Here is a 12,355-nt window from a genome sequence, read left to right as displayed (position 1 = left end):
CCACTTACAGTCTAGGTGCCCCTCAAGAAATCGAAGGGAGCTCTGACCTTTCCCCCCTCCCCCTGGGCATCTTGTGCACTCCATCCTGCCTGAGGAAGAGTTCCCACCACCCCCACCAGAGTGGACTACCGAACCCTGCATCACAGAGACCCCCCCTGGCTTATATGGCATTCAGTCCCTTGCGAAAAGTTACCCAGAGCAAAGGCAGCGCCATCTGCAGGATGTTTTTATTGATGGATATAAGGTGACTGGCTTTAGAGACACTGGGGCGTTCCTGACCATTGCTGACCCACGTGTGGTTCGGCCAGAGGCAATCCATCAAGGCCCAGGAATACCCATCGCACTGGCAGGGGGTACTCGCAAATATATCCAGAAGGCTGCTGTACATTTGGATTATGGTTACGGAGAAAGACTGTGTTGGATTGGAGTTATGGGTGGACTTCCCGCGGATGTTCTCCTTGGGAATGACATTGGGGAATTACAGTGCCATTTTGTGGGAGCTGTCACCCGTAACCAAGCTGCCCAAGCACAAAGAATTTCTGATTTTACTGTGGAGCAGCATCCAGGACCCCCAACTGAACTGGTAAGAGCTACATCTACTGCTTCTACATTGAGAGACTTTTGGGACCGGGAAGAGTTTAGGCAAGAAATAGAAGGTGATCCGACCTTGGCAGCTATTAAACTAAGGGCAGAAACTGGGCAGGAGGGAGAGAATGGCGATAGGATCACCAGGGATAAGGGATTGTATTATCGGTTAGTAGAGGCCCGGGGTGGGGTCAACCCTGAAGCGACTACCAGGCAACTCATTGTCCCCCAAAAGTATAGGCTGCAGCTACTCCAACTGGCTCATGACATCCCCTTATCGGGTCATCAAGGTAGGAAACGGACAGAGAAAAGAATCACCCACAACTTTTACTGGCCTGGCGTTTCACAATCAGTAGTTCGATACTGCCGTACCTGTGATGTGTGCCAACGGATGCGACATCCAGGTGCTCGTCACAAGGTACCCCTGCAATCCCTGCCAATCATTGAGGAGCCATTTCAGCGTGTAGCTGTGGATATAATAGGACCTTTGGCGCACCCCAGCAGAACAGGGAAACGGTTTATTCTGACGGTGGTGGATTATGCCACCCGCTATCCTGAGGCCGTGGCTCTGTCCAGCATTACAGCCATGAAGGTAGCAGAGGCTCTTGTTACCATCTTTACCCGAGTAGGGTTCCCCAGTGAAATACTATCAGACCAAGGAACTCAGTTCATGTCAGACCTGGTCCAGTCTCTCTGGCACACCTGTGGCGTCCGAGCCATTCGTACCACCCCATACCACCCCCAAACCAATGGACTGTGTGAACGTTTCAATGGAACCCTAAAAAATATGCTTCGCGCCTTTGCAGACACTGAACGGGACTGGGAGCAATATCTGCCACATCTCCTGTTTGCCTACCGGGAGGTGCCCCAAGAGTCAACCGGATTTTCCCCTTTCGAACTGCTCTACGGTCGGAAGGTCCGTGGGCCCCTGACCCTTCTAAAGGAATACTGGGAGGGAGAGATCACCGACACTGGAGTACCTGTCATTCCGTATGTTCTGGAATTTCGAGATCGCCTTACACGACTAACTACCTTGGCTAAAGAACACCTGCAACAGGCCCAGTACCGCCAGAAGACCTGGTATGATCGGAAAGCCAGGACCCGTGAGTTTATTGAAGGACAACAAGTGCTTATGATTAACGCTGTCCCTGCCAACAAGCTGCAAGCAACATGGGATGGTCCTTACCGAGTTATCCGAAAACTTAATGACACTAACTACGTCATTGCCATGGACCCTAGTGGCCGGCGACAAAAGACGGTCCACATCAACATGCTGAAAGAGTACCACGACCGATCCCTGCCTGTTTTGGCTATCTGCTGTCCCCCTAGTGATAAGGAAGGAGACGACTCCCTACCAGACCTTCTGCATCTGTCTCGAGCTGGGGGTACTCTGAACCAAGTGCCCCTAGTACTCCATCTGTCAGATATCCAAAAGGATGATATTCTCGCCTTGCTGGGACCAAGAGCTTCCGCTTTCTCCTCAGCACCTGGACGGACAACTCTCACCAGTCACCATGTGGAAACTCAAGGGCAACGCCCCATCCAGCAGGCCCCCTACCGAGTTCCAGAGGCTGTTCGGGACATGATCAAAAGTGAACTGGCGGACATGAAACAACTTGGGATTATTAGGCCTTCCCAGAGCCCCTGGGCATCCCCTGTGGTACTGGTGCCCAAAAAGGATGGCACAACGCGATTCTGCGTAGATTACCGGCGCCTAAACGATGCCACCAAAAGTGACGCGTACCCTATGCCCCGGATTGACGATCTACTGGATCGGCTAGCCAGTGCTCGATTTGTAACTACATTAGACTTGAGCAAGGGGTACTGGCAGATACCCCTAACAGAGAATGCCCGGGAGCGATCTGCGTTTATTACCCCCTTTGGACTCTTTGAGTTCTTGGGAATGCCCTTTGGGATGAAAAATGCCCCAGCAACCTTCCAAAGATTGGTAGACCGGCTGCTAGAACAATGTCAGGACTTTGCCTGTGCATACTTGGATGATATTGCCATTTTCAGCACATCATGGGAGGAACATCTTAAACACTTGGGCATAGTGCTAGACCATATTCTCGCAGCAGGACTGACAATTCGCCCTGATAAATGCCAGTTGGGTATGGCTGAGGTGCAGTATCTGGGGCACAGAGTAGGAGGTGGGACCCTAAGACCTGAGCCTGCCAAGGTGGAAGCCATTAGCAACTGGCCTACCCCTCAAACTAAGAAACAAGTACTGGCCTTTTTGGGGACCGCTAGTTACTACCGAAAATTTGTTTCTCATTTCAGTGCCCTGGCAAAGCCCCTAAATGACCTGACCCGCAAAAACATGCCAAGAATGGTGAAGTGGGCACCTGCCTGCGAGGAAGCCTTTACAGCATTAAAGACGGCTCTCACCACTGCCCCTGTCTTGGCCGCACCAGACTACAAGCGCAGGTTCCTTGTGCAGACAGATGCGTCCACTTACGGGATTGGAGCAGTTCTTAGCCAGATAGATGCGGCTGGGCATGAGCATCCAGTTGCTTTCATAAGTCGTAAACTCCTGGATCGGGAAGTTGCCTATGCTACTATTGAAAAAGAGTGCCTTGCCATCGTATGGGCTCTCAAAAAATTACAGCCATACCTGTATGGCAGAGACTTTACCATTGTAACGGATCACAACCCCCTCACATGGCTGAACCGAGTGTCAGGGGACAATGGACGATTACTGCGGTGGAGCCTGTCCTTACAACCTTACAGCTTCTCCATCCAATAGAAACGGGGAAGCCAACACCAGGACGCTGATGGACTGTCCCGACAAGAAGAGCCATAGACTGCCCTTCCCCCCTGAACCGATCGAGGAACCCGCCAACTGTTGGTAATTGTTCTGTGGTCCTACAATGTGGATCAGTGGGCACTACGAGTGAGGTGGCCAGCGGCCTGTGTAGGCCACATGGCCAGCTCACTTATTATATGAGGGGAGAGGTTGTGATGGTGCATTATATGTGGTTTATTGTGAGTCCTCAGCAGAGAGGGATAACTCTTTAATCAAGTACCACAGGTCGTGTCTCCAGCCTATGGACAATTGGACGAGTCAGAGGTGAAGTCCACAAGACAAAGTGTTGTCATTGTCCACTCTACACAGGGGGTCATCAGGTGGCACCACAGTTATATTCAGCTCAGGTGCAGACCAGCAAACAAGACAGATCCAATTATCTTCCCCATTGTGTCCTCATCCTGGCTGTGGCAATACACATGATAGCACAAAGGACCACAACTCACATACAGACAGTGAAACTGAAAAGATGTTCCTCCCCCTGAGTGGATATAAGGGCTTGTCCTGGGGAGGATGGAGATCTTCTGGATTTAGACCTGAAGGAGAGCTGAAGCTGAGGCCAGCACTCTGAAGATGTTCCTGGGATTACCTTATTTTGTGGACTGTGTGTTGTTCCTGCAGTGAACGTGACTTGTTCTGTCAACATTGGATGCAATAAACCCTGTTGGAGTTGCCCTGTCGTCTCTGGCTCTGTTGATCGTGTATTAACCTAACGAACCCCATGACAACTGGTGTCAGAAGTGGGATCAACAGAGTGCAGCTCCATGGAGAACCACCCAGCGAATGAGTTCCGGAACTGGACCATACTTAGTCTCCAAGAACGAGCCCGAGGACTTGGCCTGAACTACCAGGGACTATCTAAAGAGCCATTAATTGATCTACTGGTGAGTGCTAGCCAGGTGACCTCCTCCCAGGTGGCTAATGGACATGCTCCGGAGACAGGGGCTCTTACCGCTAAAAGCCAATGGTTAGTGTGGTATGAGGAGGAAATGGCAGCTCTGGGATCAATCGTTACTCTGGAGTATCAGCTGGAAGCTGCTAACATGGCAAAACAGAGACAGGCTGCAATGGAGGCCGAAAGAGGGCAGAATATTACCTGGGGTGAGAGCCGGAGAAACCGGGAAACTTTACGGGTCACCCGGAAGGAATTCAAGCCGTTTAATGAGGAAACTGGGGATGTGGAAGGGTTTTTCCAGGACTTTGAACAGCAGTGCGCCCTGCTGGATGTACCCACCTCTGATTGGATGCGTGTTTTAGTGGGGCTCCTTGAAGGGGGAGCCGCAGAAGCATACCGGACCCTAGACGCACAGTGGAACCGGGACTATGACATTGTGAAACAAACTATTTTGGACTACTATGCCGTCACCCCAGACTCACATCGGGCCCAATTCCGAGACCTTCCCTGTACTGCTGGTGGATCTTTTAGGATGTATGCCCATAAAATGTCCCGGGCGTGTCAGAGATGGCTGGAAGCCGAGAGCGCCTTCACTGTGGACGATATTCTACAAGCGTTCCTGAAAGAACAGTTTTATACCAAGTGCCCCCAGGAAATACGGGAATGGGTCCGCGAACGTAAGCCACCAACATTGAATGGAGCTGCAGCCCTGGCTGATGAGGCACTTACCATCAAACCTCAGTGGAGGAGGCTACTGGACAATAAACCTCAATCTAACCCAGCCCCCCGGCCACCTCCTGTCATATACGGCCCTCAACCCATCCGCAGGCCAATGACAACCATGCCAACCAATCCAGGGGCCCCACAGTTCCGACCGCGATATGGAGGGATCTCAGAAAGGAAGTGTTATGGGTGCGGTCAGCCTGGCCACTTACAGTCTAGGTGCCCCTCAAGAAATCGAAGGGAGCTCCGACCTTTCCCCCCTCCCCCTGGGCATCTTGTGCACTCCATCCTGCCTGAGGAAGAGTTCCCACCACCCCCACCAGAGTGGACTACCGAACCCTGCATCACAGAGACCCCCCCTGGCTTATATGGCATTCAGTCCCTTGCGAAAAGTTACCCAGAGCAAAGGCAGCGCCATCTGCAGGATGTTTTTATTGATGGATATAAGGTGACTGGCTTTAGAGACACTGGGGCGTTCCTGACCATTGCTGACCCACGTGTGGTTCGGCCAGAGGCAATCCATCAAGGCCCAGGAATACCCATCGCACTGGCAGGGGGTACTCGCAAATATATCCAGAAGGCTGCTGTACATTTGGATTATGGTTACGGAGAAAGACTGTGTTGGATTGGAGTTATGGGTGGACTTCCCGCGGATGTTCTCCTTGGGAATGACATTGGGGAATTACAGTGCCATTTTGTGGGAGCTGTCACCCGTAACCAAGCTGCCCAAGCACAGAGAATTTCTGATTTTACTGTGGAGCAGCATCCAGGACCCCCAACTGAACTGGTAAGAGCTACATCTACTGCTTCTACATTGAGAGACTTTTGGGACCGGGAAGAGTTTAGGCAAGAAATAGAAGGTGATCCGACCTTGGCAGCTATTAAACTAAGGGCAGAAACTGGGCAGGAGGGAGAGAATGGCGATAGGATCACCAGGGATAAGGGATTGTATTATCGGTTAGTAGAGGCCCGGGGTGGGGTCAACCCTGAAGCGACTACCAGGCAACTCATTGTCCCCCAAAAGTATAGGCTGCAGCTACTCCAACTGGCTCATGACATCCCCTTATCGGGTCATCAAGGTAGGAAACGGACAGAGAAAAGAATCACCCACAACTTTTACTGGCCTGGCGTTTCACAATCAGTAGTTCGATACTGCCGTACCTGTGATGTGTGCCAACGGATGCGACATCCAGGTGCTCGTCACAAGGTACCCCTGCAATCCCTGCCAATCATTGAGGAGCCATTTCAGCGTGTAGCTGTGGATATAATAGGACCTTTGGCGCACCCCAGCAGAACAGGGAAACGGTTTATTCTGACGGTGGTGGATTATGCCACCCGCTATCCTGAGGCCGTGGCTCTGTCCAGCATTACAGCCATGAAGGTAGCAGAGGCTCTTGTTACCATCTTTACCCGAGTAGGGTTCCCCAGTGAAATACTATCAGACCAAGGAACTCAGTTCATGTCAGACCTGGTCCAGTCTCTCTGGCACACCTGTGGCGTCCGAGCCATTCGTACCACCCCATACCACCCCCAAACCAATGGACTGTGTGAACGTTTCAATGGAACCCTAAAAAATATGCTTCGCGCCTTTGCAGACACTGAACGGGACTGGGAGCAATATCTGCCACATCTCCTGTTTGCCTACCGGGAGGTGCCCCAAGAGTCAACCGGATTTTCCCCTTTCGAACTGCTCTACGGTCGGAAGGTCCGTGGGCCCCTGACCCTTCTAAAGGAATACTGGGAGGGAGAGATCACCGACACTGGAGTACCTGTCATTCCGTATGTTCTGGAATTTCGAGATCGCCTTACACGACTAACTACCTTGGCTAAAGAACACCTGCAACAGGCCCAGTACCGCCAGAAGACCTGGTATGATCGGAAAGCCAGGACCCGTGAGTTTATTGAAGGACAACAAGTGCTTATGATTAACGCTGTCCCTGCCAACAAGCTGCAAGCAACATGGGATGGTCCTTACCGAGTTATCCGAAAACTTAATGACACTAACTACGTCATTGCCATGGACCCTAGTGGCCGGCGACAAAAGACGGTCCACATCAACATGCTGAAAGAGTACCACGACCGATCCCTGCCTGTTTTGGCTATCTGCTGTCCCCCTAGTGATAAGGAAGGAGACGACTCCCTACCAGACCTTCTGCATCTGCCTCGAGCTGGGGGTACTCTGAACCAAGTGCCCCTAGGACTCCATCTGTCAGATATCCAAAAGGATGATATTCTCGCCTTGCTGGGACCAAGAGCTTCCGCTTTCTCCTCAGCACCTGGACGGACAACTCTCACCAGTCACCATGTGGAAACTCAAGGGCAACGCCCCATCCAGCAGGCCCCCTACCGAGTTCCAGAGGCTGTTCGGGACATGATCAAAAGTGAACTGGCGGACATGAAACAACTTGGGATTATTAGGCCTTCCCAGAGCCCCTGGGCATCCCCTGTGGTACTGGTGCCCAAAAAGGATGGCACAACGCGATTCTGCGTAGATTACCGGCGCCTAAACGATGCCACCAAAAGTGACGCGTACCCTATGCCCCGGATTGACGATCTACTGGATCGGCTAGCCAGTGCTCGATTTGTAACTACATTAGACTTGAGCAAGGGGTACTGGCAGATACCCCTAACAGAGAATGCCCGGGAGCGATCTGCGTTTATTACCCCCTTTGGACTCTTTGAGTTCTTGGGAATGCCCTTTGGGATGAAAAATGCCCCAGCAACCTTCCAAAGATTGGTAGACCGGCTGCTAGAACAATGTCAGGACTTTGCCTGTGCATACTTGGATGATATTGCCATTTTCAGCACATCATGGGAGGAACATCTTAAACATTTGGGCATAGTGCTAGACCATATTCTCGCAGCAGGACTGACAATTCGCCCTGATAAATGCCAGTTGGGTATGGCTGAGGTGCAGTATCTGGGGCACAGAGTAGGAGGTGGGACATTAAGACCTGAGCCTGCCAAGGTGGAAGTCATTAGCAACTGGCCTACCCCTCAAACTAAGAAACAAGTACTGGCCTTTTTGGGGACCGCTAGTTACTACCGAAAATTTGTTTCTCATTTCAGTGCCCTGGCAAAGCCCCTAAATGACCTGACCCGCAAAAACATGCCAAGAATGGTGAAGTGGGCACCTGCCTGCGAGGAAGCCTTTACAGCATTAAAGACGGCTCTCACCACTGCCCCTGTCTTGGCCGCACCAGACTACAAGCGCAGGTTCCTTGTGCAGACAGATGCGTCCACCTACGGGATTGGAGCAGTTCTTAGCCAGATAGATGCGGCTGGGCATGAGCATCCAGTTGCTTTCATAAGTCGTAAACTCCTGGATCGGGAAGTTGCCTATGCTACTATTGAAAAAGAGTGCCTTGCCATCGTATGGGCTCTCAAAAAATTACAGCCATACCTGTATGGCAGAGACTTTACCATTGTAACGGATCACAACCCCCTCACATGGCTGAACCGAGTGTCAGGGGACAATGGACGATTACTGCGGTGGAGCCTGTCCTTACAACCTTACAGCTTCTCCATCCAATAGAAACGGGGAAGCCAACACCAGGACGCTGATGGACTGTCCCGACAAGAAGAGCCATAGACTGCCCTTCCCCCCTGAACCGATCGAGGAACCCGCCAACTGTTGGTAATTGTTCTGTGGTCCTACAATGTGGATCAGTGGGCACTACGAGTGAGGTGGCCAGCGGCCTGTGTAGGCCACATGGCCAGCTCACTTATTATATGAGGGGAGAGGTTGTGATGGTGCATTATATGTGGTTTATTGTGAGTCCTCAGCAGAGAGGGATAACTCTTTAATCAAGTACCACAGGTCGTGTCTCCAGCCTATGGACAATTGGACGAGTCAGAGGTGAAGTCCACAAGACAAAGTGTTGTCATTGTCCACTCTACACAGGGGGTCATCAGGAGGCACCACAGTTATATTCAGCTCAGGTGCAGACCAGCAAACAAGACAGATCCAATTATCTTCCCCATTGTGTCCTCATCCTGGCTGTGGCAATACACAGGATAGCACAAAGGACCACAACTCACATACAGACAGTGAAACTGAAAAGATGTTCCTCCCCCTGAGTGGATATAAGGGCTTGTCCTGGGGAGGATGGAGATCTTCTGGATTTAGACCTGAAGGAGAGCTGAAGCTGAGGCCAGCACTCTGAAGATGTTCCTGGGATTACCTTATTTTGTGGACTGTGTGTTGTTCCTGCAGTGAACGTGACTTGTTCTGTCAACATTGGATACAATAAACCCTGTTGGAGTTGCCCTGTCGTCTCTGGCTCTGTTGATCGTGTATTAATGTAACGAACCCCATGACAACAAGTTACATGTTACACAGGACCCTCCTCTGATATCACCTGCACAGCACAAGTTACATGTTACACAGGACCCTTCTCTGATATCACCTGCACAGCACAAGTTACATGTTACACAGGACCCTCCTCTGATATCACCTGGACAGGACAAGTTACATGTTACACAGGACCCTCCTCTGATATCACCTGCACAGCACAAGTTACATGTTACACAGGACCCTTCTCTGATATCACCTGCACAGCACAAGTTACATGTTACACAGGACCCTCCTCTGATATCACCTGCACAGGACAAGTTACATGTTACACAGGACCCTTCTCTGATATCACCTGCACAGCACAAGTTACATGTTACACAGGACCCTTCTCTGATATCACCTGCACAGCACAAGTTACATGTTACACAGGACCCTTCTCTGATATCACCTGCACAGGACAAGTTACATGTTACACAGGACCTTTCTCTGATATCACCTGCACAGGACAAGTTACATGTTACACAGGACCCTTCTCTGATATCACCTGCACAGGACAAGTTACATGTTACACAGGACCCTTCTCTGATATCACCTGCACAGCACAAGTTACATGTTACACAGGACCCTTCTCTGATATCACCTGCACAGCACAAGTTACATGTTACACAGGACCCTCCTCTGATATCACCTGCACAGGACAAGTTACATGTTACACAGGACCCTTCTCTGATATCACCTGCACAGGACAAGTTACATGTTACACAGGACCCTCCTCTGATATCACCTGCACAGCACAAGTTACATGTTACACAGGACCCTTCTCTGATATCACCTGCACAGCACAAGTTACATGTTACACAGGACCCTCCTCTGATATCACCTGCACAGGACAAGTTACATGTTACACAGGACCCTTATCTGATATCACCTGCACAGCACAAGTTACATGTTACACAGGACCCTTCTCTGATATCACCTGCACAGCACAAGTTACATGTTACACAGGACCCTTCTCTGATATCACCTGCACAGGACAAGTTACATGTTACACAGGACCCTTCTCTGATATCACCTGCACAGGACAAGTTACATGTTACACAGGACCCTTCTCTGATATCACCTGCACAGCACAAGTTACATGTTACACAGGATCCTTCTCTGATATCACCTGCACAGGACAAGTTACATGTTACACAGGACCCTTCTCTGATATCACCTGCACAGCACAAGTTACATGTTACACAGGACCCTCCTCTGATATCACCTGCACAGGACAAGTTACATGTTACACAGGACCCTTCTCTGATATCACCTGCACAGCACAAGTTACATGTTACACAGGACCCTCCTCTGATATCACCTGCACAGCACAAGTTACATGTTACACAGGACCCTTCTCTGATATCACCTGCACAGGACAAGTTACATGTTACACAGGACCCTTCTCTGATATCACCTGCACAGCACAAGTTACATGTTACACAGGACCCTTCTCTGATATCACCTGCACAGCACAAGTTACATGTTACACAGGACCCTTCTCTGATATCACCTGCACAGGACAAGTTACATGTTACACAGGACCCTTCTCTGATATCACCTGCACAGCACATGTTACATGTTACACAGGACCCTTCTCTGATATCACCTGCACAGCACAAGTTACATGTTACACAGGACCCTTCTCTGATATCACCTGCACAGCACAAGTTACATGTTACACAGGACCCTTCTCTGATATCACCTGCACAGCACAAGTTACATGTTACACAGGACCCTCATCTGATATCACCTGCACAGGACAAGTTACATGTTACACCGGACCCTTCTCTGATATCACCTGCACAGGACAAGTTACATGTTACACAGGACCCTCCTCTGATATCACCTGCACAGGACAAGTTACATGTTACACAGGACCCTCCTCTGATATCACCTGCACAGCACAAGTTACATGTTACACAGGACCCTTCTCTGATATCACCTGCACAGCACAAGTTACATGTTACACAGGACCCTTCTCTGATATCACCTGCACAGCACAAGTTACATGTTACACAGGACCCTCCTCTGATATCACCTGCACAGGACAAGTTACATGTTACACAGGACCCTCCTCTGATATCACCTGCACAGCACAAGTTACATGTTACACAGGACCCTTCTCTGATATCACCTGCACAGCACAAGTTACATGTTACACAGGACCCTCCTCTGATATCACCTGCACAGGACAAGTTACATGTTACACAGGACCCTCCTCTGATATCACCTGCACAGCACAAGTTACATGTTACACAGGACCCTTTTCTGATATCACCTGCACAGGACAAGTTACATGTTACACAGGACCCTTCTCTGATATCACCTGCACAGTACAAGTTACATGTTACACAGGACCCTTCTCTGATATCACCTGCACAGCACAAGTTACATGTTACACAGGACCCTTCTCTGATATCACCTGCACAGCACAAGTTACATGTTACACAGGACCCTCCTCTGATATCACCTGCACAGCACAAGTTACATGTTACACAGGACCCTTCTCTGATATCACCTGCACAGCACAAGTTACATGTTACACAGGACCCTTCTCTGATATCACCTGCACAGCACAAGTTACATGTTACACAGGACCCTCCTCTGATATCACCTGCACAGGACAAGTTACATGTTACACAGGACCCTTCTCTGATATCACCTGCACAGCACAAGTTACATGTTACACAGGACCCTTCTCTGATATCACCTGCACAGCACAAGTTACATGTTACACAGGACCCTTCTCTGATATCACCTGCACAGGACAAGTTACATGTTACACAGGACCCTTCTCTGATATCACCTGCACAGCACATGTTACATGTTACACAGGACCCTCATCTGATATCACCTGCACAGGACAAGTTACATGTTACACCGGACCCTTCTCTGATATCACCTGCACAGCACAAGTTACATGTTACACAGGACCCTTCTCTGATATCACCTGCACAGCACAAGTTACATGTTACACAGGACCCTCCTCTGATATCACCTGCACAGC

The 12,355-nt window shown here is 50.2% G+C and overlaps 2 protein-coding genes across 2 annotated transcripts; both read left to right on the top strand.

Moving 5' to 3' along the window:
- Positions 1 to 209: 209 nt before the first annotated feature.
- Positions 210 to 3,386, top strand: LOC142707553 (uncharacterized). Its single transcript, XM_075848319.1, has one exon. The coding sequence runs from the start codon at positions 431 to 433 to the stop codon at positions 3,329 to 3,331; it is 2,901 nt and encodes a 966-aa protein (XP_075704434.1). The 5' UTR covers positions 210 to 430; the 3' UTR covers positions 3,332 to 3,386.
- A 769-nt stretch (positions 3,387 to 4,155) lies between these two features.
- Positions 4,156 to 8,599, top strand: LOC142707552 (uncharacterized). Its single transcript, XM_075848318.1, has one exon. The coding sequence runs from the start codon at positions 4,156 to 4,158 to the stop codon at positions 8,542 to 8,544; it is 4,389 nt and encodes a 1,462-aa protein (XP_075704433.1). The 3' UTR covers positions 8,545 to 8,599.
- The last annotated feature ends 3,756 nt before the right edge of the window (positions 8,600 to 12,355 follow it).

Source organism: Rhinoderma darwinii, unplaced genomic scaffold (genome assembly GCF_050947455.1).
Source record: "Rhinoderma darwinii isolate aRhiDar2 unplaced genomic scaffold, aRhiDar2.hap1 Scaffold_35, whole genome shotgun sequence".
Taxonomy (NCBI): Eukaryota; Metazoa; Chordata; class Amphibia; order Anura; family Rhinodermatidae; genus Rhinoderma; species Rhinoderma darwinii.
The sequence above is the reverse complement of the archived record's forward strand: the minus strand, read 5'-3'. Positions and strand labels throughout refer to the sequence as shown.

Bases quoted from the DNA above. Each gene is read 5' to 3' on its own strand.
- LOC142707553 (XM_075848319.1), top strand. From the start codon at position 431: ATGGGTGGACTTCCCGCGGATGTTCTCCTTGGGAATGACATTGGGGAA.
- LOC142707552 (XM_075848318.1), top strand. From the start codon at position 4,156: ATGGAGAACCACCCAGCGAATGAGTTCCGGAACTGGACCATACTTAGT.